Source organism: Nymphalis io, chromosome 19 (assembly GCF_905147045.1).
Source record: "Nymphalis io chromosome 19, ilAglIoxx1.1, whole genome shotgun sequence".
Lineage (NCBI taxonomy): Eukaryota > Metazoa > Arthropoda > Insecta > Lepidoptera > Nymphalidae > Nymphalis > Nymphalis io.
Window position 1 is genome coordinate 3,415,186 of NC_065906.1, and position 26,244 is coordinate 3,441,429.

The 26,244-nt window shown below is 32.0% G+C and overlaps 2 protein-coding genes across 3 annotated transcripts in view; both read right to left on the bottom strand.

The window, feature by feature from the left end:
* Positions 1 to 26,244, bottom strand: part of LOC126775758 (uncharacterized) — a 508,990-nt gene that overhangs the window by 147,383 nt on the left and 335,363 nt on the right. The gene's annotated exons all lie outside the window — the stretch shown is intronic.
* On the bottom strand, positions 5,759 to 7,540 carry LOC126775781 (uncharacterized). Its single transcript, XM_050497870.1, has 2 exons — positions 7,354 to 7,540; positions 5,759 to 6,589 (listed from the first exon to the last, which is right to left on the bottom strand). Exons 1-2 carry the CDS (start codon positions 7,493 to 7,495, stop codon positions 6,015 to 6,017), a joined length of 717 nt encoding a protein of 238 aa, XP_050353827.1. The 5' UTR covers positions 7,496 to 7,540; the 3' UTR covers positions 5,759 to 6,014.

Genomic DNA, 26,244 nt, shown 5'->3' on the forward strand with positions numbered 1-26,244 from the left:
GGGACCGTCTTATATAATTAAATAAGCCTCTAACCACGAGATCTAAAATTTTACGTTTTTTCACTTGAATACAACATTGTTGTTCGACGGAAGAATTAGCGTCTTTCATATATAAGCATTGAAATAATGACATACGTGTTGTCGTGTCTTTCGTTTATATTTAAATTGCATGTTTTTGATTCCAGCATATGTAATTAGTAAGTGGTTCCAATCAACGTCAAAGCTGTATACAAATCCCATTAAAAGTAATTTTAAAAAAGTCATATTTTCAGCGTAATTCGGTAATAATGATCTTAGCACATATGTACATTATATATACTAAGTCTTATGCAAAGTATAAATATTGATCTATGGGTCTGATTGGAGAAAATACCTCATTAAACTTTATATTTGTCGATCGTGCCTGACGATTACTTAACCTTTTGTGTCAACACGAAAATCTGTCTTGAACGGTAATTGAATTTGGGACCTATTTTTGTATTAAATCCTTTTGCAATATGCATGAGTTTTGAAATTGCTTTATTTGATCCGAGCCGATATGAAAGTGGCTAGAACACGTAAGTATTAACCCAAGATTACGGGTTCAAGTCCGGGAGACATTATGTATTTTCATCATCTCGAGCTCGGCATTGAAGTCTGTGATCTTTCATCGTGAGGAATGCGTTTGTTTGATGAAACTCTCAAATATGTATCCATTAAAGCACATTGGAGCAGCGTAGTGGAAGTTCTAAGCCTACTCCTTAAAAAGAAAAGGAGGCTTTAGTCCAGCAGTGCAAGATTTATAGGCCGTTTCTTTACTTTATTTGATCCATGCCTAAATAAATGTAATCAGTGGTATCACTACTGGATGGCACTGTCACCAGGGCCCAATGTGTCCAAGGTTTTATATTTTCAAGAACTAATAACTATTTATTTTCAATTCAGTCTAAACACAAAACAAACAAGACAGATAGACAAACAATTTAAAAAAAATATTCTTTTTTATCGCCCACACTCATTTTAGATAAATCTGTTATCGTTATAAATCAATTCTAGAGCACCCGAGCGTGTCCGTCGTATTGTGACGTCATCCTTTGTGTACGGTACCTGATGTTTCTGTCACGTCATGCAACCGATCAGCTGATTCAAACCGGTTTATCCACCGCCAGCTGTTTATGAAGGCAATAATCGAGGAGAGTTATGTTTTTAGTATGATTTATTTACCATAAACCTAAGATGTTCCTCGGGGTAGAAATTATACTGGCTACGGCACTATACATAAATATTATATTTTATATGCAGTACAAACATATATGTTTATAAAAAATTTGATTCCATTATTCTATTCAAATTTAAAAAACGCAACTGTCCCGGTTTTCGCCTGTACCCTTCAATTTTCAATGATCAATCCGATGCCCCAAGCGGATATAGATATTTTATATCAAAGTCCAATTGTATCGAAGTCGCAAGTAAAAATCTACAAAGAGAATCGTCCCAACCAGTTAAAATGCCCCGTCAAAATACCTGCGGCACGACTGTTTGCTTTGGGAATTCAACTCCCAAGAAATTCAATCCTTTTGATCAAAGAAACATTCGGTTTCACATGGACAATGCTTGTATAGCCTCTTTTGTTGCGTATTCAGGAATCCGTGTAATTTCAAATTTAGAAATACAAAATTCTTTTGATCATATCAAATACACAATACAGATTTTCTGTTATTTATTACTTAAAAGATTATTACTTAAATATTACAATCGTAAAATAAATTCGAACGCTATATTTTGGCACTTTTTTTTAAAGAAATATATAATATCAATTGCTTGTTTTTTTTAAGAATTACAAATATTTCAATTTATCCCCTTCAATTGAGCGTAAAGCTTTTGTTAGGAGTGGGGCGGATGTTAGTCCAAAGTTTCAGGATCAAATCTGAAAATTTTACGCCACTAGACAGCCCGTAAACTATCGCGCTGTTAACGCTTCTAGTTCTACAATCTATTATGAATCGTCACTTTTGAGTTTGCTTTTCAGTAAGAATATTTGAACCCTATTCCTACTTTTAAATGAGTAAACATTTTTATGTATTAAGTCGGTATATTTTTTAAGCGGAAACGTTAATTATTTATTACATTTTGTAAAATAACAATGCCAACATTATTCAATATTCAACAGCGACATTTGTACAAATAAATCATGACGAATCTTTTGTATTTCGAACACAATAATTAAAATTTTCTGTAACAATATTTTTATTTCGTTCAATTTTATTATGTAATAAAAAAACAATTAATTAAACCATTGTTTTTACATTTAACAATTAACGTTATCTATATAATATAATGTAAACTTAATGCTTAGACTAAACAACTGGCGCAAAAAACATGGACGTAATATTGTTATGATGAAGATAATGATGGCCTGATGGCTGCTTTCGGTCACAGAGAACCAATCAGGAAATATCATAGTGTACAAGTGTGTGCGCAAGCACAGATGCACTCACTATTCCATCATACCCTTAATCCGACGAAAAAACAATCCGACACGATCGCAGAGAGTTCAGGTTCACCTTTACGTACTCTTTGAGGTACGGGAGTATAGTGCAGACTTCCAAACAAAAACAGGAAACACCCATTTTCATTTCACTGGGCCGATCCGGGGCTACAACCCAGCAACGTTTCCTTCTAAAGGCGTAAGTAATATATTAGTGGCTACTAAGAATATTTTTTTAATATTCTATTTTTTATAATAAAGGGTAGGCATGGAGATATTATTAAGAATTTATTGGTTCATATTTTATAATCTTGAAACTTTAATTCAATTTTTGTTTAATTAAAGTCTAAAGAGGGTAAATACAGGAATAGAGTTTGTTAAGTGTAAAATATTTTTTTAACTTCTTCTTCTTAAATCACAAAAAATAGTGGTGTCTTTATCTAATAATTAAAAAAAAACAAGTAAGGTACTTCATAAACGTTGTGCGGGTGCTTAGTTAAACATAGATGTATCCCTTTCTTGCATTTATTTGACCTTTGAAAAAAGAAGACACAGCAACCCAATTTTAACCCAAGGTTTTAAAAGAAGTTTGTATGGTCAAATTTTATTCCATGGTCATGTTTCCTGTAGAATTTGGTATAATTATAATTTTGATGTAAATAATGAAATGTAAAATACACGTTAACGTAAGGTTCTTATATCATCCCTAAGGGAAGTGCATAGATTAGTGAAGTTTGTACAAAGAAAATGAATTCCTTTGGCGTATTAAGCTGAAACTTTGTATAAATATTCCCTAAAACAAATAATCAGATCACTGTCTCACAGAATTCAAACATTTTTTCAGCAGCGACATAATCAGCATAAAGTTTGTAAAGATTATGTTGAAGAATACAAATAATATTATTTTTTTACATTAAAAAATATACATTAAGGCAAAGCAAGCAATGGTTGCAGTTAAATAAATACAGATAAAATATAAACAAAAAGTAATCTAATTAAAACTTTATGTAACTTTGTAACATAGAATAAATTGAAAGGTTTTGACATAAAGCATAAGTATTCTAACGTATGTAACTTCTTTAAATGTATTAAGAAGCTAACTTTGAAAAGGAAATTTCCGAAGTAATATTGGACGTATTAGGATCCTCCTAAAAGCTTTAATTAAATGAACGTTGAAAAATAACTTCCTTTAGCCAAGGCATTGATGGATTGGAGCACTTTAGTTAAAATCTATTTAGGATTAATTCAATTCCGCACTAAATGTCTAATTTAAACATACAGATAAGACGATGAAATAGTTGTTTCGTTCATCGCATAAAAATAGGCAATGATTTAAAATTATACAGTCTATTATTATAAAACTTAAAGTTTAAAAAGATTGTATAAATAAAAAATAATGTAGAATTCATTAAATTCCTTATAATAAGCCTTATTTTTATAATTATAAGGGAGATAGATAAATTTGTCACATGATGGCATTAAGTTTATCTTTGATTTTCAATATTGGCACCGTAAAAAATATATATATAAGCTATTACACGTACACTTTGTACATTCAATGCACAGCTAACGACGGGAACTACTCGTAAGGTTATGTTATTTGTGCCTATTGCACTGACGACTGAAAGGGGGCAAACGGCCTCATACAAAGTCTTGTATAATCATAAATCATAGAGCCTCGATTTATCTATTATATTATTATATAATTTCTAAATTGAAACCTTAGAGTTGACATAAAGTTAATTTAAAGCAAGGTTTTTTAAATGTTCTAAAGCTTTTTCTATTATTTTAATCAAATATTATCACTCTATAAGACATAAAAACTTATTTCTGCACAGAGTTCAGGATAGGCTAAGATGTTAAGCCATACAGCTTAGTTATTTATTATGTATTAATATGTCAAAGTAAAGCCATAGCTTAGATTTGTTATCGCAACCCTTACCACAGACCGTTAGTAGGAACCACTGTGCTAATCAGTTGCCAAATACTATTCAATACAGACGCAACCGCACAAACTCCTTGGTTATTAAATTATTATAAATTAATTGTCCCTCTTGAATTGAAAACTTGTATTTAAATAAATTAAGTTGTTTAAAGAAGACATTTGGAGATACCTATAATGTATATCCAACTTGGAAACGCAAAGGAGTTCCTTCCTTCCACTCTCCAATACAATTCAATTGTGCCATTTCAATTTACAGCATTCGTATTTTAGTGACCGCGAAAGATAAATTTTGTTTGCGACATTGTTATCTAATCCAATTCTCAAATAAGTCCATTTTCCATTCGCATTTCGTGCGGCCAATTTGGAATGTTGGATCCAAGATTCGTTTTCGTTATATACCTTCGTAAGAGCTATGTTGCGGAATGTTGAATATTACTAAAAATATATATAAAAATAAGGAGTTCCTTGGAGATTTTAATTTTAGGCCAACTTTCTTCTCAGTGACATGCTATGGGTATATTGTAGTCACAGACATTAACATTGCAGTTAGTGAACAGACAGAAACACTTGGTAATGTCAGCTATAGATACAACATATAACACTCTGGACTACCGCTATGTCTAATTATAATAATCAATCACGAACTGACTCTAAGCCACGACCAACGCACTATGCTATTGGCATAGGAAATGGAGAATCGAAGTTAATCCTATAAAGAAAGAATAAGCACCGGGATTTTTAGTAGGCTTAACCGGCGGAACGGTCCAATCTAATAGAACGAGCTTGTGACTCTATTCCACGCGAGAGCATATTCAGGGATAAGACTTGACGATAAACACAATAATAGTGTATATAATAAGACAGTCTTCATTTCTATTAAGTTATTATTGCACTATGCAAATGGTCTAAAATATATCTTAAAAAAATAAGGAAATATATATACTTAAAACAAAACATTATGAATGAATATAAGTTACTTTATTCACAAATCCTACAAAACTAATATATAAGCAAGATAGCACAGTAACAGTACAGTGCTTGCCCGGGTTTGAACCCACGATCATCGGTTAAGATTCACGCGTTCTCCTCAGGGGGCAAAGGTAATACCGCCCCCCCCGCACTCCTCGCGTTCTAACCACTAAGCCATCTCGTTATATAGCAAGCATGGCAAGATAGTGAGATTCTTTTATTCCTAGAATTATATAAATTTCTTGAAATATAAAATCTTATTAAGAAAATAATTCTTCATTCTATCTAGATATATAATACTTTATACTTAAAATTACGGTTTGATTTCGTTGAAGTAAAAAAAATATCTCATAATTTATACATTATAAAGGGTTGTCACTTAGTTAATATTATGTCCTTGTAATTTATACAAATTGTACAATATATTTGTATAAATTTGAAATTTAGGAATAGTATTGTTTCGCTTATTTTTCTTTTTATTTCATTTCATGTCCGTTTCGCAGGAGCCAGAATTGCTAATTCGTTAGTTTCTCCGATTCATTTGTAATAATTAAAACATGACATTTACATATGATGTACAAACCAAATTCGTTTTACTTCTGCCAGATTTCTTTATATACCGAATCGTTATTGTCAATCAGTGGCCGATCGTTCTGATTTAAATGTGACGCCATTGTTGAGCAACTGTAATTCTGTATTCGCAAACAATTTGGCTAATTCCAACTTGACAACTGCTTGTTCTCGAGCTGGAAATTTTTTAAAGGTATCAGCGTAGCTGAGGAATAAATTATCAATGACGTCAAGTTCTTTTTTCTTTTTTGCATTTAAAAATTGTGACTCTGTTTCGTCATCGTCATTCTCTAATGATCGTTTGTTTTTGAGTGATGAAATTCTTGCAGTTGATGCCGTTGATGTAGTAGCAGATGACTCTGGAGGAAGGGCCTGTGATGATGACGATGTTGGTGGTATATCTTGTGAATGGTCGGAATCTAGTGAAGGTGTTTGACTACGTGGTGAACGTTTTATAGCTTTTAATAAAACGTTTGAGCATGACGGTCGCGGTTCATTGAAGTTATCTAAAAATGAAAGCTGTGACGCCCATGTATAAGTGACATTTTTTTTACTGGAACCTGTTGATTTCTTAAGTTGTTTTTTATATTTGGTGTAGCCATCTCTTATCGTCTTCCATTTATTTCTTACGACTTCACCTGTGATATCAAAAATCTTTGTCAGCGTATTTATTTTATAATTTGTATATATATTTTTTAAATTATTATACATTTTAATTAATTGAAGATTATGGTAATGATAAAATTTTCATCTTTTTTTTAATTAGAAATTGTCGCTAGCATTATAATAATACTTTTTTTTATTATTAGAGCACTTGAATATTTCTTTTGTCTTTTCGTGCTATGCATTTGTTTTTTGTTAAAATAATTAATTATAAAACAATAATTAATGTATTGTAAGTTTATTTATATATAAAAATATATAACGAGCTATTAAACAACTTAGGTATGGATATTTATAATTTATAATAAGATTAAGTAAATTTAAATCTTATTTTCTTTTATATTAGGTATAACCGCGGGTGACTCTTATCAAACCATAGCTTTTTCTTTTCTCGTTTAGCACTGGACCGTTGGGGACATTGTATAGAATGTTTGCATAGAAATATAGAATTTATTACAACAGACGTATATTTGGTTACAGAGATAGAATGGAATATGGAACTATTGAACATCCCTGCGTGGAAAGTATAACGGAAAACATATTGTTATTAAATGTCATCATATCGTCATTTATATTGTCGAAGCAGCTTGTTGCTTACATGACAACATAAAACCAAATCGAGTTCTATGAAACGCAATAACAACAACAAAGAAATAATCCAAAATTTACATACGAAGACCAATATATTTTTGTCATTAACTTTCATAATAATCGAATAAATTATTCAGTAATATCTTACCACTATGATTAAGCTCCCTTCCTATCGTTTCCCAAGTCGCCAATTTGAGGCTAGCGTTTTTGTATTGCTCATGGTCCATGTCAAACAAAAAAGCGTGACGTCGAACAATTTCAATAAGCTTTTCGACCGATTCGATGTCCATTTCTATAAACAAATGCAACAGTAGTGTCCCGTCGGGCGCGACGTGTTCCCGTCCCGCTGTCTGTTTGGTTACTAATACAAACACAACGCGTCGCGTCGCGCCCCGCTCCCGCCCTGTGTCGCCGCGCCTCGCTGACGCCATTTGAATTCCCGCTGAGCGCGGGGAGTAGCGACGTGGCCCGCCGAGCGCGACGGCGCTGTGTGACGTCTTATAACTAGTAGTCTAGTACATTACTCCACGTCCACGTCGCGTTACTGTCCTGCCCCGCCTCTTCCGCTGTCTGACCAGACTATTAAAGTACGGTCACATACTTTCGACTTCTTTTTCTCACCTACTGTTAAATATAACAAGCATTTATTCCAATCAAAATATGTTTAATTCGAATTTTTTAGTTAATTTTTAATATTATGAATGCTTGAATATTTTTTAAATTATGTTTTCTTCTTTTGTCATTTTATTGTTCTGTTTAATTCTTATTATTAATTAAATTAATTGTATAAAATATTAAATACGTGTTTATTATTTAATTTAATTGTGCTGTGCTTTGTTTTGTGCTTGTAACTGCAATACTATTTGATAACTATTTTAAAACATATATATGCAACATATGCGTAAGGCAACCGTGATAACCAACGATGCTTGCGCTAAACAAAAAGTAATTTAAAATCGCAACCATTAGATCAACTCTTCGAATACCACGGTGTCTTCATTTTTAATGGCCTTTCCTAGTAATAAATCTAAGTAAGTTCAATTGTTTATTAGGTCTATCTAACAAATACACCAAGCATTAAGTGATCGCTTGTTATCGAGTAAGCGCGTCGTGTCGGTTCGCGTGACCTCCAATGACCCGCGTTCGCAGTCGTTAGTCGAAGCAGCTGATAATTGTTACTTTTAACTTTTTTTCTTATTTTAACAAACCGTTTAACATTTACCCACAGTTGTTAATGATATTTTTATTTATTTTTAATATATTTTTTTTTTTTGAGGATTTTTAAATGAAACTGTTTTTAATGTAATTAAAGTCATAGATGACTCTTAGTTTATATGTATGGTAATGGTTTGAAAGTTATTCCAGAAATAAATTATTTATATATTAATGCATCTAAGATGTTATGTCCTTTATGCCTGTAGTTACACTGGCTCATTTGACCTTCAAGCCGGACACAACAATAAGTATTGCTATATAATAGAATATGAGCAGGTGGCACCTACTGAGAGGAACGTGCACAAAACCTTACAACCAAGTATTAGATATAAATAAATAAAGTATATTTATTGTATTATGTTTCCTTTGGTCAACTGCTTACTCGTGAAATTAACACCCTTTTGTTTATTTGTATATTATCGTCATTAAATATACAAGCACTGAGCAAAGTTGAGACCTTACCTTTAATAATTATAAAATAAGAACACTACAATAAAAGGCAACTGTACATTTACGCAAATAGTATTACTTTGTATCTAAATAAAACTAATAAATCAGAAATATAGACGCGAACTGTGGTTTTGTACGCTTTCTTTCTTTTAATATAAACACAAATAAATATTACAATAATATTATATAAGCTTAATTTTTTCGGACTAGCGCTGTAGCGATTTAAAAAAAAGCGTGGTACGTCATCGTGGATTAAACGATATATGTTAAAACTTACAAAATTGTACCCAAGTAGGTAGTTTCATCCACTTAGAAAACATCGTCAGAAAATCAGCATATTTCGGGTGAATTTACCGCATTAGAAATTGGTGAAATAAGCTCCAAACCTTCTCAAAAGAAGATAAAAGGAGAAAAAGGACTGCTCAGCAGTGGGGCATTTATTTATTTATTTGTAACAGCACACTTACAACTTTATTGATTGTTACTATCTATCTACTAGATAAATTTAAGATTCAATTTCTAGGCTTAAATAACATGATGCATATTTTGGTTATGAATAAACAAATTAATAAAATTTGAATATATATTGACAGAAATTTTGTGAAATGGCGCTGTAATACTTTAAATGTGGGGAAATGAGGTTTGGGTGCGAATTTTGTCACAGACCATCTTGTTGCGGAAGAAATAACTAATTAAGCGGAACCTCCGACCCTTGTTTTCTATTCCGACCCTTTCTATGTTTAAATTATTGAGGGTTACCATATTTACTGAATTACTTAATTTTTTTCTGACAAATATTAAAATGAAAAAAATATATGTATCGTTTTTAGTAAATCATTACATAAAAATAATTTTAATTGATTAATTACGCTTCTGGTACTGTATGATAAAATATATATTATTAAAAAATATTTTGTAGTTCACGTGTTGCCCATAATTTTTATAACAAGTAAAAACCTTTATTCGTGGTTCCTTAATATATATTTTCTTATCTAATCTAATCTCGCATCACTAGAGAAATGATTTTGAATCATTATACTCTATCGCATTTATAAACATTAGTAAGATTTCTATGTACTATATATATATATAATTTAGGAATACAGTTTGTTTTTTTATTTAAAAAATCCATTTACACACCTGGCAATGTATTCAATGTTTTAAACAAGAAACTTTTTTAAAATTGGACGACAAACCGTAATGAACGATATCTTACGGTTATAGTAGCTGCAAGCTTAATACCACTTGGCATCATTTCAATGCGGTATCATATTTTTTTAAATAAATGTTGGTTAAAATTTGACAAAATAAAAAATAAAACTTACAAATATCTTAATAGCCTGTGGATGCAAAATTTCATGTAGATTTTTTTTTATGTTTTAGGCAGTCGGACGAGCCAATGTGCCCTGATAAGTGGTAAGTGGTCTCCACCGCAAATAGACATTGACGATGTAAGAAATAATAACCATTTTTCACATCGCCAATACGCCATCAACCTTGAAAACTATGATGTTATGTCTCTTGTGCCTGTAGCTACACTGGCTCACACACCCTTCAAACGATAAGTGGGTGCTACCCATCCAGACGGGCCTGCACAAAGCCCTACCACCGGATGTATTTGAACAGTTAAAGCGAAAAAAAACACTAACAAAAAACAAAAAAAAAAACGCAATATCGCTTTCATAATGTTAGATAGGAATATGAACAAAATGTTTCGTATACAAAAACTTATTGGAACTGTTTTTGAGGGGTTGACATTTTTTGTTGCAACAAAGCCGCGGATCCATTAGGCACAAAGTTTGGGCACGCGTTCGGTGCCGCGCGTCATGTCTTCCTGACCACATGTGTTCCCACTACTTTGTATTTAGGTCAATGTATATAATATGAGAGTATATAAATTAACCCATATGTATTATTTATTATATTAGTTTGTGTATTATGCTATAAATATACTAAGTAAGTAAATTCACCTATTTTTTTAGTTATGATTAAAATAATAAGTTTTGCTTTAAGTTTTAAACACATATTGCAACCAATTTTAATTTTATTTCGATAAGAAATCTCTAGATAATCGGTGCTAATACACACGGAAACCACTCATTTATTGTTTTCTAATGAATTATCTCGAACAATGACGTAATTAAATAATACTTCTTAATATACACATAGTTTTTAAATGACAATGTGATTAATATCAGATTGTGGTCATCATCGCCGAAAGACATTGAAGATGTAAGAAATAATAACCTTACATCGTTAATGCACCACCAACCTTGGGAACGAAGATGTTAAGTCCCTTGTGCCTGTAGTTCTACTAGCTCACTCCTCCTTTACACCGGAACGCAACACTACTAAATACAGCTGTTTGGAGGTAGAATATATGATAAGTGGGTGGCACCTACCCAGATGGCCTTGCACAAAGCCAAAGAAAACCTGCATGATGTGTCCGTTGAAAATCTACTACATTTATAGCTTGTGAACAGCGTGGAAAAATCCAAGCGTTCTTATAAACAGGATACAACTTAACCCAGCAGTGAAACATTAAAAGGCCTTTGCTCAATTTATTTAAGAGTACTTGATATAAAACTTAATGATAATAATAATATTAATAGTAATATCCTGGGGTATTATTCAAACACGGTTATCTGATCTCAAACTAAGCAGAGCTTGTACTATGGAAACCAGACAACTGATATACTACATATACTACTTTTCTTTTGTAAATACATACTCCGACATATAAATAATTACATGCAGACTCAGGACAAACAGACATGTTCATGCACACAAATATCTGCCCTGAGTGGGAATATCTGATGAGTAGGTACCACCCACTCATCAGATATTCTACCGCAAAACAGCAATACTTGATATTGTTGTGTTCCGGTTTGAAGGGTGAGTGAGCCAGTGTAATTACAGGCACAAGGGACATAAAATCTTAGTTCCCAAGGTTGGTGGCGCATTGGCTATAAGCGATGGTTGACATTTCTTACAATGCCAATGTCTAAGGGCGTTTGGTGACCACTTACCATCAGGTGGCCCACATGCTCGTCCACCTTCCTATTCTATAAAAAAAAAGAACCCACAACCTTCGATGTGAAAGGCAAGTATCTACCAAACACGCCAACCGGCCCGTCAATGATACCCTTTCTGGTCTTCCAAGTTTATTTTCAATGCAATATCTTTATTAAATGAAATCACGAACATGATTTTATTCATTTTTATCGAATTTGAGATGAATGTGATGTCGGAAACAGCCCGATTTCATGCTTTGTTACGTCAAGCCCCGATGATTATGTGACTTATTTGAATCGGCACACGCTGAGTTATGTTCACAATACAAAATGTATGTTAGAAGTTGAAATAAGAGTAAGGAAACTTTATAAGAATCTTTGTAAATATTTTAAAATACAATGAATAGGAAAAGGTTTTTGCAGACCGCATTAAAAGAATTTAATTAACAACTTTGAGAGCGATTATATAAATGATATTAAAATTTTAATTAATGTACATCTTAGTACCCAAGGTTGGTGGCACATTAGCGATTTAAGGAATGGTTAATATTCCTTACAGCGGCTTGGTTATGGGCCGTATTTACCACTTACCATCAGGTGGCATATTTGCCCGATTATGGCGAAGGTCTCTAGCCATAGGCAAGTGGAGCGATGATTAGAATTCGGCGGACCAAAACTGGATGAGGAAGATACAGCACCGGAGATTTTGACGCACCTTGCGAGAGGCCTATATCTAGTTTGGTATAGCGATTGACTAAATGATAATGATGACGATGATAAATGTGAGGAAACGAAATTAATCTACAATTAGGAGATATCTTTATACCTACATAAACATTGTAAAAAAAATCAAACTCATTTTGTTGCTTGTCAGAAAGGAAATTATTTACTAGCGCGACTTGTTATTTGTTAAGTGTGTTCAATTGTACTACATATTTAATTTTTAAGAGTAATTGAGCGATAATATTTATCAATTTGTAATATTTAGTATTTTATTAAGACCAATTCAAGGTTTTTATAAAAATAGTGCCATTTCTGGATGCTAATTAATCTACAATACAATTTTCTTGTATATATTTAGTAAATAGTGTATTTTATTATCTGTGTCTGTACCGTTCTCTATTAATTTATTTTTATATACAAACTATTTGGTAAAAAACCAATAAAAGTAAATTGTCCTATCTCAATCGTTCAAAACCACGTAATAGATAACGATCATCGGTACATTACGCTGGGCTCATTGAGGTGTTATATTAATTAAACGTAGACTAATTAGATTTATACGATTCCATGCTTCATAATTCTCGTATAATGTGGGCATAATATATAATGAGTATATAAATAAGGATGATTCAGGGTAATAAATATTTATCGTATTTAAATTTAGAAGTGAGAGAGGGAAGGAGCGAAAAATAGAGAGAGAGAGAGATTCGTTTCTACGTATTCGATTTTTAATTTAAGCAAATTCAATGCTAAAGTATATACTTAATATAAAAACTTTACCCTTTCTTTTTTGTTGTCAAAAGTTTTCTCCACAAAAATGTTTCACATTTCAAAGTAGCCAGTGAAGAAACGAAACATTATTTATTACAAGGTATTTTAAAATGTTAAATACTTTTTAAAGAGTTTTGAGGTACTAGTTTTATTCTAAAATTTAAATAACTTATAATTTACAGTATGATTGCCTCGGTCGAGCAGCTAGTTGAAGCGGAGGTAGATCTCGAGATTCAGCATTCAAACTCACATTACATTTGAGCACTGTTTTCATCCTGCGCAGTTGTCTAATCTCGATTGGCAGCAGTTATCGGTATCGGCAGGTTTGAACGGAGTATCTACGTATGCGCTACAGGTAGTTTTTGGTACTGTAGTTGGAGGCAAGAGGTGAATGAACAAGTTTGACCTTGAATCAGTGGTTAAGAGTGGTTTTGATTTGTTTCTCGAATGATTCAGTAACGATTTATATACTTTACGATTATAATTTAACCATAATAGTAATATATTAATTTATAGATATATAAATAGACGAAAAATAAATATTTTGATACCATCGAATGTAATAAATTAATAATTCTATATTGCTTGCGTTTATCTGTGGACTTTAGCTGTAAATCATGGTAGCTATGGGTCGACTTCTTGACAGCGGCGTTATCTTGAGCTCATTTCCTCGATTTCGATAATCTGAAGTAGTTATGATCAATATATTTTATCTCTTTCTGTTGTTTCTTGTATCTAAGTAGACAATAATTTTATAGCGATTATGTATATACATTTTAAACTTTCGCATTGAACGTATGTTATCCGTTTCATTTATTATATTTGGGACCACGACAGGTGCAATTCTGTCAAAACAACGGACGAAATAATAAAAAAGTAAGATTGCGGCTGCAAGTCGAAAGTTATATATAGAATGAATATATTTAAGTATATTAAGCGATACAAAACAGATCTTATATGAAATAAATAAGTTACTTTATTTGGTATAATATTAAAATAACGATTTACAAGTGCTTGTAAATCGTTATACTTGCCTATTATCTGTATATGTAAGTTCACCTTGAAATTATGTTGTAATTTAAAAATATAATTCAAATAGAAAATCACTTAAGTTTAATTTCTGAACAAATTATAATGTCGTCGAACCAAATTTTAACGTAAAAATAAATTACATAAGTCAAACGTGTGAACTTTACAAAACTTTTTCTTACTTTAGCGAACCTTTATGTCGGTAACATGATAATTTAGCGTCCTCGGGGCCTATAAATTACTTTACGATGGGATAAATAACTTCGTAAAGAATTCTGGATTCGTTCAGTGGAAATTTCGGATGATAAATTTAGCATAGTTTATTATTAATGAGAAATCTAAATTAAAATTAATTATTTATTGTCATTATAAATTTATTAATATTTAAGGATAAAATGTCGCCGACGAGAGGGGTCGACAAGGTTCGAGACTATTTTCATCATGATGGTCGACTGGCATCGCGCCTCAGGACTTAATTCAATTCCTTTGTGGTGAAAATGCTGTATTACTGTCGATATGTTTTGCGGGAGGAATGTTGGCCGAAAGATAATTCGTGTAAATTAGTGTTTCGTGTTTCATTATATGTGTATAATAAGTTATTAAGTTTGATACTATTTTATTATAAGTATTTTTAAGGACCTTCATGCTTGAAATAAATAAATGAAAATAGACTATGAATTATTATAATATATTTTTAAGGTTTTTGAGCTTATTCCACCACACTTCTCTAATGAGGGTTGGTGGAATACACATGTGGCAGAATTTCAGTGCAATTAGACACACGCAGGTTTCCTCACGATGTTTTCCTTCACCGTAAAGCACGAGATGAAATAAAATCAATTGGGGTATATTATAATAAATAAGGGTTAAGTCAAGATATAAGTTATCCCTATTCCAAATTTTATCAAAATTCATTCAGTATTTTTTGCGTGAAAGGGTAACAATGTTTCGTTTACAGTATTAGTAGGCTGTAATTTTTTTTTATCTACCCTTTTTAATGCAACCTTTTTTTCAACTGTTTTAATTAAAAATGCTATTATCATTTATTCAGAACACACGTGGCAGAGAACTAACCCACACTTGGACTGCTTTTTATGTTTTTTTTTTTTCATATAACCGCGATATCATGGCTCTCATTTGATACAGTTAAGCTGGAGTTCCACCAAGTTTTGAACTAATTTATAAAGTTAGGCGTCGTTGAGCTCGAGGGGAGATTTTAATTTTTGCTAAACCTTTGTTTACACTGAAGTCGCAAAGTTTACACGACATGCTCTGTTAAGTGCTTTAATATGTAAAGTTTACGGAAGGTTCTCTAATTAATTGTAACCATAATATAAATATAAAAATTTCCAGTTGCAAGGGACAAGTGACCCGTAAACGCGTATTTTTTTTGTTAAAATAGAAAAACATTGAAGTGATATCATTGTAAGATGTGAGTTGTGGATTTGAAAAATTAGTTCGTGGAGTTGATATTTGAAAAAACATCGAATTATTTAAACAGCAAAACATGTTGCTTTGTCATAAAAGAAGTAACAGCCCTTTATACAGCCCAATGAAAGCAAAGTCCGAGCTTGAGAAGGAGTTTTTGAGCTTATTTCCACCATGCTGTTCCACTCTAGGTTGGTGAATACACATATGGCACAATTTCATCTAATACAGTTACCTTGTAGTATGAAAACTCAGTCACGCTTGCCTAGATCGGTATGTAATCCACGCGTTCTGGGTCACGATTATGTTACTTATGGTAAATTTGATCATATCCTTAAAAAAATCAAAATAATTGTAATTCAACCATTGTTTTATTTCTATTAAATTATATGGCTTTAATCTGAACGCTCATTGGTCGCCTATATCGTCATCAGCTGCTATCGACCAATCAGGATTCAGATTTACAATTATTAATTGATTTGATCTTGAGCGTAAGATCACACTGTAAGTTACTTGTCTAATTTGTTAAATAAACTATAATATATTTTGCATATCGTTTTAAGTGTTTCAAGTTATTCCCGCTTTAAGGACTTTCCGATACATTGACTTTTAGGAACAAAGCAATGCTACACGCATATCCAAGCGCTGCAAATGTTTTATATGACTCGATCCCACCGTTACTGTTAAATGAAACGAACAAAGTCGAAGTCATAAAACTTTAATGCTTAAAACGTTTATCTTCTAATTTTAGTGAGAATTTGTTATCTAATACACAATATATTTTTTATTTATTAATACTTTATTCTACAACCTGTCAATAACACAATAGAACCTAAAACAATGATCGTCAGAACAAAACAAAGTTAAAAAATGGTCGGTTTCAGAGATTTACAAGCTTCCATATAAGTTGAGTTTAGATCTATAATTATGATCAATCATATTAAATAGGGTTCAGTTTATGCTGGTACAGTCTGTTAAACGCGCCTACGCGGATGTATATGTAAAGCGCGCCGATTGCCGCACTATTGCCTATAACATTGACTTATTTACAGAGAACGCCCGTATGTCGGAGACGCACGGAACTCCCTGGTAACAGAGACCTGGCAAACCTCTGTCTGTATTCGTTTGTAATGTATTTTGTTAGGTTAGGGTAGTACAGTAACAGTAACAGCCTGTGAATGTCCCACTGCTGGGCTAAGGCCTCCTCTCCCTTTTTTTTGAAGTGAAGGTTTTTTGAAGCTTATTCCACCACGCTGCTCCAATGTGGGTAGGTAGGTTAGGGTAGTAGCTTAATAAAACTGTACATATATTTAACTAGCTATTGCCCGCTGCTTCGCTGGCGCGTAAGTAAAGGATAAATGGTGTATGGAAGTTCAAAGTAAGAAGCAGGAAATGTCATTCTGGTTAGAAAAGTATATTACGGTACTTAGGTTTTTAGAAGTATGACATAAATTATAATAGACAGTTTTTTTTAGTTTATACTTTTACAGTACTTTTTATAGTTTTGACATATTTCAAAACGTAGTCGAATAGGTCGTTTGAAAATACACATACTTAAGTATTTGTATGCGGTTTGTAAATAACTTTGTAAGTTAAAGTTATATAGGTTAGATAGGTATTTCGTTTCGTTGCCGCATATATTTTTTTCTCATTGTTTTGTTAAATTTATACTTTGTTGGTTAGTTAATAATAAGTACTTATTTTTTAAATACAATTAAATACACAATATACCTTTCAGTTCACATGAAAAGACATTCAAATACATTGGAATAGATTTAAGGGAATGCTGTTTTTCTCATGGCCAATGGTATGTTGTCCTATCTAGATCCGCGTACGGCGAAAACCAATAAATAACATCCCACGAAATGAAACTAAAAATGTTGTATATACTAAAATATTATAAGTCGCTGTTAGTAATTACTTTAAGTTATACGCGGATAAAACCGCAGCCACAGCTAGTATTAAATAATGATGCAGTAATTATTGGCTTGCGTCCGGTGGTTATTTAAATTAAATTAAATCTTGTTGAATTGTGATTCTAAAGTATTTTTAAGCTTGATATAATAAAGTACATTTTTATTTTAATTAATGACAATAAAAAATTTCATTGAAGATCTTCATTTGTATATTAATAGTTATTTTTAAAGAGTTAAGTTTTAAATAAGGTTATGTAAAATACAGAAGCAATTTTATGAATGAAAAAAATATAAAATTTCTGATCAATTTGAATAGCTTTGGAAAATACACTACTTACTTAAAAGGTAGCTTTAATCTTTGTAAGATCGAGTCGTTGACGCTCTGTAATTTCTCATGAGCCCTTAAAGGACAAGCGACGTCGGGTGAATACCAAATGGATAGGCGTGTTAAGATTATATAAGTAGATATATAAGTAGATTTTGGGACTGCGATATTTCAGCAAGTATTTTAAGAAGTTAGGTAATACGTTATTTGGATGAGTCAATCTATATTAATGCCCAAGTAACCTGTCTGTTTGTCTGTCTAATACGGTTTCTTGGCTATACCACTCAACCGATTTTTATTTATTATATTTATTTGGATTTTCAACTTTTATTCATAAAAAAACATCCAACATACTTTACATTCATATAAACTAAATATTTACTATAAAATATAGGAGAACACACCTTTCCCGACCACAATTACGTTGATTAGAATTTGCTTAAAAGTAATAATTTACCAATAATAACTGAATGTATCATTTTTATATATATGTACAGACGTCTCATTTTGAACCGATTTTCAAACTATGAAGCCCAAGGAAGAACGTAGGCTACTTTTTATATCTAACACTTACCAAACCACACGGTAAGTGGGTAGGTAATACTTCTGACATTACTAATATCAATTTAGTCGTCTGAATTCGTATGTCAAATATATAAGAAAAAAACATATCGACACCATTCATCGTTTTATTAAACGCCGCATTTTTTTTTAATTGCCACTTTATAGACTTAAAGGCTTACATTTAAAAAAACACCAATAAACAAAGCGTGTTATTCACAAGTTTTTTAATATACATATAATAATGTCTCATAAAATAGCGATCTTACTTTTATGATTTATTTTTAAATATATAGAAATAACTATTGTAACAAAACGATACGAAATAATTTTATAATTGAATTAACCACCAGACAAAGAAAAACTCAAAAAAAAAAATTACTTAAAGTATATACTAACAGTGTATATATTTATAAATTATTATTACGTAAACAAACACTTCAATTGACATTTCAATAATCGCCTATTCTCTTTTAATGAATGCGATCAAAAGCAAACAGGAGATTCCGAACACCACTCGATTCTTGAAGTAGTTTATCGATTTACAAAACAAATGAACTCGGAACTCGTCCGCTTCACAAAATCACAATCGAGTCAAAGTGAATAATAAATAATCGACTTCGACTCGACTTGTCACCTGCAGTTGAGTGTTTTCCGCGTAATGTAATCGGAAGGAGAAGTCTGCGTTTAACTGTGACTAACTCGATTAATTCGAGTTGACTTGGAAAATTTAGTTTTATATGCAGATAGAATATTTTTCACTCTTAGAGTTTTTATTTTACTTTTAATTTTATTCTTATAAAAAAGGCAGCGTATAAAATAATAACTTATTATTACTAAGTTCATAATTTAAATTCTATCGACTACATAAGTAGTGTTGTTGTAGTATTAAAAAAAATAGCGAGGACTGAAATGGGTACGGTCTCTTGTTGGAGAAAATTAATGGTGACTTTACCTAGATTTATTTGTAAAGCTGTATTATTTTATGGCAAGATGTGTGGTGTGGCCCAGTGGGTAGAATGGCATGTATTCTTAATCATAGATCACAGGTTCAAATCTGAGCATATACTACCTAATTTTGGTAATTATTTTTAATAAATAATTTATTTTGTGATCAGCTATGAAGGACCATGTGAATCTATGCATCCATATTTTAATAGCATAATACCTTTAAGCCTTCGAAGGAGAAGAGGTGAGTGGTTTGCCCAGATTATGAATTGACAGACAACTTTATTATGAATTGATAATGACAGAAACCAAATATAACACAACAAGCTATATAGAGTTTTAAAGCAGAATAGATGTTAATTTTAAATCTGTTGTTGTTAAGTACAAAAAAAGAATTAAAATTAACAAGGTACGCTCTCGGTTGCGGCAGAAAATTAATGGAGACTCTAAGTAGATTTATTTCTAACACTGGATTATTTCTTGATAAGATGTACGAGCACTGTGTAGGCTGGCTAGACACGGGCAGAGAGATCATCGGTCGGTGCCATTATAATATTTCATTAAAAATGTAATGTCTGGATAAATCTGGATTAAAAGGATATACAAATATGTCGAAATTTATAAATAGTTTGTCTAAAACACTTTTGAGTCGTCATGCTTTAGTAGTAAATTGAATATAAAATCAAAAGTAGTTTACTTATAGTAAAATATAAGCCACCGAGTACAAAGAAAAAGAATAAAGATACAACAGCCGGCCTGCTTAATGAAACGATACCATAATTTTATTACCGGTGGCATCCACACTGAGCAATCTTGTGTCCACAATATTTTGGAACGATTTACAGGAAATGTTATTACATCCCTAGTCGTTTAAATAAATATTAATGTTAGTGACGTTTGTTGTTTTTTTTTTAAATGTATAAGACTAAAAGTGCGTACTTAAAAAAAGTATATAAACAGTTAAACAAAAATTAATTTAAATATGAAATAAAAATATATAAGTCATAAAAAATACATAAAATGTCAGTAATTTTAATTTGAAACCACTTGATTGTATTTTTTTTACTTGGTGGTAGGGACTTTTGATTTTCATCAGATATTCTATCTCTAACCAGCAATCAGTACTGGTTTGTTCCGGTTTGGAGGTGAGTGAGCCAGTGTAACTATAGTCACAAAGGACTATCTTAGTTCCCAATGTTGCTGGCACATTGCTGCAGTAGCGTAAGGGATAGTTAATATTTACTTACAGCGGTAATGTCTATGGGCGGAGACCACATACCATCTGGTATTTGCCCGTCCCGCCCGTCCCGCCTACCTTAATTAGTTACAAGGTTAGTGGCGATTCATGGTGTATATATTACATACAGTGCAGTTATCTATAGGCGATGGTAAACATCAGGCGATCGATTTACTCATTTAATGTGTATTATATTTCTAAGAAAAATAAGAAAAAATAAACATGAAATTGTTATCGTAAAACAATTTAACGACATACAGTTTCTGAACTTTTCTTTGAAAGTTTTCTTTCCCGAGATAAAAGTATTCAACATCCAGATAACATCCAGAAGAGGCACCCTGCTGATATTTAGGAAATCCTTTTAGTGGTTTCGACACAATGAAATCACATACAATATCAATATAAATTTTTCTATCTACGATTTATCTTTAAGTAATGTGTAAGCAATTATTATTCAGTATTAAGTTGAAGCATGGAGTTTAATTAAAATATGTTAATTATAAGTTAACTAGTGCTTAGTTGCTTTGATTATCTTCTTCTCTTATTTATTTAACAAATGGTGCACAAAGGCGGTCTTATACCTTATAGCGATCTCTCACAGACAAACTTTGGAGAAAGTAGTTTTATAAGAGAATAGGTAAGTGCATTAAAATATGAAAGAGAAAATAACGAATATTACATAAGAACACGAAGAATAGTTTATTGTTATATTAATTTTTTTTTTGTTGAATAGGAAGGTGGACGAGCATATGGGTCACCTGATGGTAAGTGGTTACCAACGCTCTTAGACATTGGCATTGTAACAAAATGTCAACCATCGCTTACATATCCAATGCGCCACCAACCTTTGGAACTAAGATTTTATGTCCCTTGTGCCTGTAGTTACACTGGCTCACTCACCCTTCAAACCAGAACACAACAATATCAAGTACTGCTGTTTTGCGGTAGAATATCTGATGAGTGGGACCACCCACCATCACCACCATTCCATCATCACCATCTCGTCTGGGTAGGTACCAACCTACCCAGACGAGCTTGAACAAAGCTCTACCACCAGTGAATATATATAAGTATGTATTTACAAAAGAAAAATAGTATATGTAGTATATCAGTTGTCTAGTATATGTAGTATATAAGTTGTTTGGTTTCCATAGTACAAGCTCTGTACAAGCTTAATTTGGGATCAAATGGCCGTGTGTGAAAAATGTCCCGGGATTTTACTATTATTATTATTTATCTTATATTAATATTGTAATGAAACTGTGTGAGTTGTTTTGACTATATAAAGCAGGAATAGCAAGTTTTTCCTTCAATATTAATGTCTTATGTAGACTATTATTCTACTCGTGCGAAACCGTAAAGTCAAAGGCAATTTATTACAATACCATTGAACATTAAAAAATTGATTATTGTAAGTTATTTTTTTTCTAATATTTATAGTTTAAACCCTTATTCGAGAACTTTTGAATATAATTTTTATTCAATTTGAATATTAATTCCGGAAATGTATGTATATGAATATATGTTCATTTCTCTAACAGAATTAAACTTGACGACCGTTAAAAAAATCTATGTACGTACATATGTACATATACAATGTCTAATGAAAATTATATGTATAATGACTTATAATATTATAAAAGCCAAAAACGTCAAATGTCACATGCAATAAAATGAAACAAAATCCTTTTTGTTACCAAGCTAATGTCTGGAACGTTTCATATTGAAAAGATTGGAATAGTTCAGTACGTCTTGGCGAACCTCCAAAGAGGGCAGACGGATAGAGCATTTCACAAAAGACCGCTATCGAGAGAAACATACCACTTTTTTTCTTTAACCCTTTACTCTTGTCATTATTATAGATGACACGATGTTTTTGAAAATTCATTTTTACGAGTATCTTTCTCATTCTAGTGGCGAATAATTTGAATTAAACAATAACACGAAGATAATAATCCAATATAATAGTCGAGATAGATAATATCCGAGATGGCCCAGTGGTAAGAACGCGTGAATCGTAACCGATGATCGTGGGTTCAAACCTGGGCAAGCACCACTGAGTTTCCATGTGCTTAATTTGTGATTATAATTAATCTCGTGCTTTGCGGTGAAGGAAAACATCATGAGAAAACCTGCATGTGTCTAATTTCACTGAAATTCTGCCACATGTGTATTCCACCAACCCGCTTTGGAGCAGCGTGGTGGAATAAGCTCCATAACTTCTGTAAAAGGGAGAGGGTCCTTAGACCAGTGGTGAGACATTCACAGACTGCTACTATTACTACCACTAATAATCCAATTCTATTACTGTCAGAATAAAATCCTCATAGATTCGCAGTTCAATAACCTTTGAGGCGGTTAAGTTATTGTGTGCTATTAAGTATTCCAAAGTGTATTCCTACGCATGCCCTAGGGTTAAGACGCACAAATTGCGTATATTTATAAGGATATTGTTTCTATAAGTTGTCTCTTGTGTATTTTGGGTATACGTATATTATATTACACCGTTTTTTGCTCAACTCTCGAAATTGTTATTGTTATTTGATATTTGTTTTTTTTTTTTTTTTTTTTTTTTTTTTTTTTTTTTTTTTTTTTTATTTAAGTTTACAAAACTGACTTACAACTAGTGCATACAAAATAAAATCTACGCTAAACAGAGTGTTAATAAGTTGCAGTCTTCTGGATGTAAACCTAGCATGCTTTAAAAAAACATATTTAACAAGAACAGTACTTGTGCAATTACTAACTAGTTAATTATTTAATTATTACATAAACTAATGTGATTTTGATTTAAGTTTATTCTTAAGAGAACCAACAGATTCACTAAAGACATCTAGGTGTTGACGACTACAATTCGCAAGCGAGCAAATACGGTAAATTGGCGAATGTTGACCAAGATTTGATTTGACATCAGGTAGGCTAAATATTTTACGATTTTGTAAACGGCTACCTTGACGCGGAATGTAGAAACTAATTTTAGCAAGTAGATCAGGTGCATCAATATATCCGTGCAATAATTTGTATAAAAAAAGAAAGTCAGCAGCTTCTCTTCTATATTTAAGAGTTTGCACTTTATAATTAATTAGGCGTGCATCGTAAGAGTTAAAATTCTTAGCATTTAGATCTGTGTACGCTAAGTAATATAGAAAACGTTTTTGTACACGTTCTATTCTATCAGAGTGCACCTCATACCCAGGACTCCAAGCAACTGAACAATATTCTAGGATACTCCTTATTATACTATTGAAAACTAATATTGTCAAGCTTGGATCTTTAAAGATTTTCATTAATCTTAACACCAGACCAGATACTTGCGAGGCTTTTGATATGATGTAATCAATGTGATCTCTAAAGCTTAAGGTGTTATCTATTATCACCCCGAGATCCCTTACACTCGTTGACTCCGTAAGGGGCGTACCGTCGATGTAGTAAGTGTGTTTTAGTGGTTTTCGTTTTCTACTAAATGTAATATGAACACATTTATCCTTATTTAGAGTCATATGATTTGCAAGACACCAACAAACAAGGTTGTCGATGTCACTTTGCAGGATTTCTATATCCTCTGGTGATTTAATTTCCCTGTATATTTTTAAATCATCTGCGTATATTTGATATTTGGATTTAAGTACTTTTCCAACATCATTAATGAAAACAAGGAAAAACAAAGGTCCTAGGTGTGACCCTTGCGGTACACCAGAGGGTATATTACATTCGAGAGATTTAAAACCTTTCATGGCAACTAATTGGGATCGATTCTTTAAGTATGACTCACACCAACGTAACAAGGAACCATGAATACCCATACATTCCAATTTGGTTATAAGAATGTCGTGGTGGACTAAGTCGAACGCTTTTTTAAAATCCAGATATATAGCATGTACCTCATTATTCTTATCCACAGCTTCAGAAATATCAGATATGTAACTAACTAGATTAGATGTTGTGGATTTATGTGGACAAAAGCCATGCTGGTATGAATCAAAGTAAGGTTTTAAATGAGAATACATCTTTTTTTGAATTAGTGACTCAAAAACTTTCCCAAAAGTAGATAGTATGGATATTGGTCTGTAATTAGTTATATTATTAATGTCTCCAGACTTATGAATTGGTGTTATATAAGCAACTTTCCATTTAGCTGGGAATATTCCCGATTGAAGTGATTTATTATATATAGTTGTAAGAGGGTTAACTAAAACTTTAGCACAATTTTTAATAAATATAGGTGGTATTAGATCGGGTCCCGCCCCTTTATTGCAATTTAAGGATAGAAGCTGTGTTTTAACCTCATGGTCTGTTACAGAACATTTGGCGTATGTGTTATTAGTACATTTAATACTAGTTAAATATTTTGGGTTGAAAGGTGGTAACTTATGTGTGGTATCATAGATCGACTGAAAATTATAGGAAAAAAGATTACATATTTCCTGTCCTCCTGTAGCTTTTCTATCATTTAATATCATTTGATTGGGAATCGACTTAGAATTGCATTTTCTGTCTTTAAAATATTTCCAAAAGTATGTAGGGTTGTTACGAATATGGTCTGATATATTTTTTTTGAAGAAATCATAGCATTCAAATATCATTTCGTTTGAGCGATCTCTTAGGAGATCATAAGTGTATTTATCCATAGGATTTTTATACTTCTTGAATACTTTATGATATTTTGATTTTTCCTTAAGAGTACGTATTAGAGAACGTGAATACCATATGGGATGCTTGCCATCACGGGGTTTGGATTTTGGGGTATTTTTGTAAATAGCATTTAGTAAAGTTTCATAAAAAACTTCTATCATTTCATCTACAGAGCCACAATTTTTCCATAAATGTGCCCAATCAATCTTTGAAAGTTCCTCAATAACAGTATTATAGTCGCAAAAAGCAAAATTATATTTAGGTTCAGTGTTACTTTTAAGATAGTGTTTTTGAGTAGAATACTGTAGGTCTATTAATAAGGCTGGGTGATGACAATCAAGCGGAACTAAGGGTTTTTCTTCAGATAACGTAAGAAAAGATGGATGTGAGCTAAGTACTAGGTCGAGAATTCTATCGTTATTATTAGAAATTGAGTTGCATTGATGTAGGTTGCAAAAAAATATTGTGTCAATAAATAAAGAATCCACATTATTGTTTGTACGTACAGGTATTAGACTACGACTGTAAGTGCTATATTCCCAGACAATATTGCTCAAATTGAAATCCCCAATCACCACGTTTATTGTGCCGTCATCTGTATTAGAGTTAATAACTTGTGCAGTATTTTTAAGAAAGTAATTAAGTTCCAACTCCTTTACTGGAGGCGGAATATAGACACCACAAATATTAATTTGAGTACTTTGACCTATTTTAAATGAAACCCAAAGATCTTCACATACAGATTCCCAAGTGATTTTTCTCAGACTCTCAAACTTTTTGTGTATGGCAA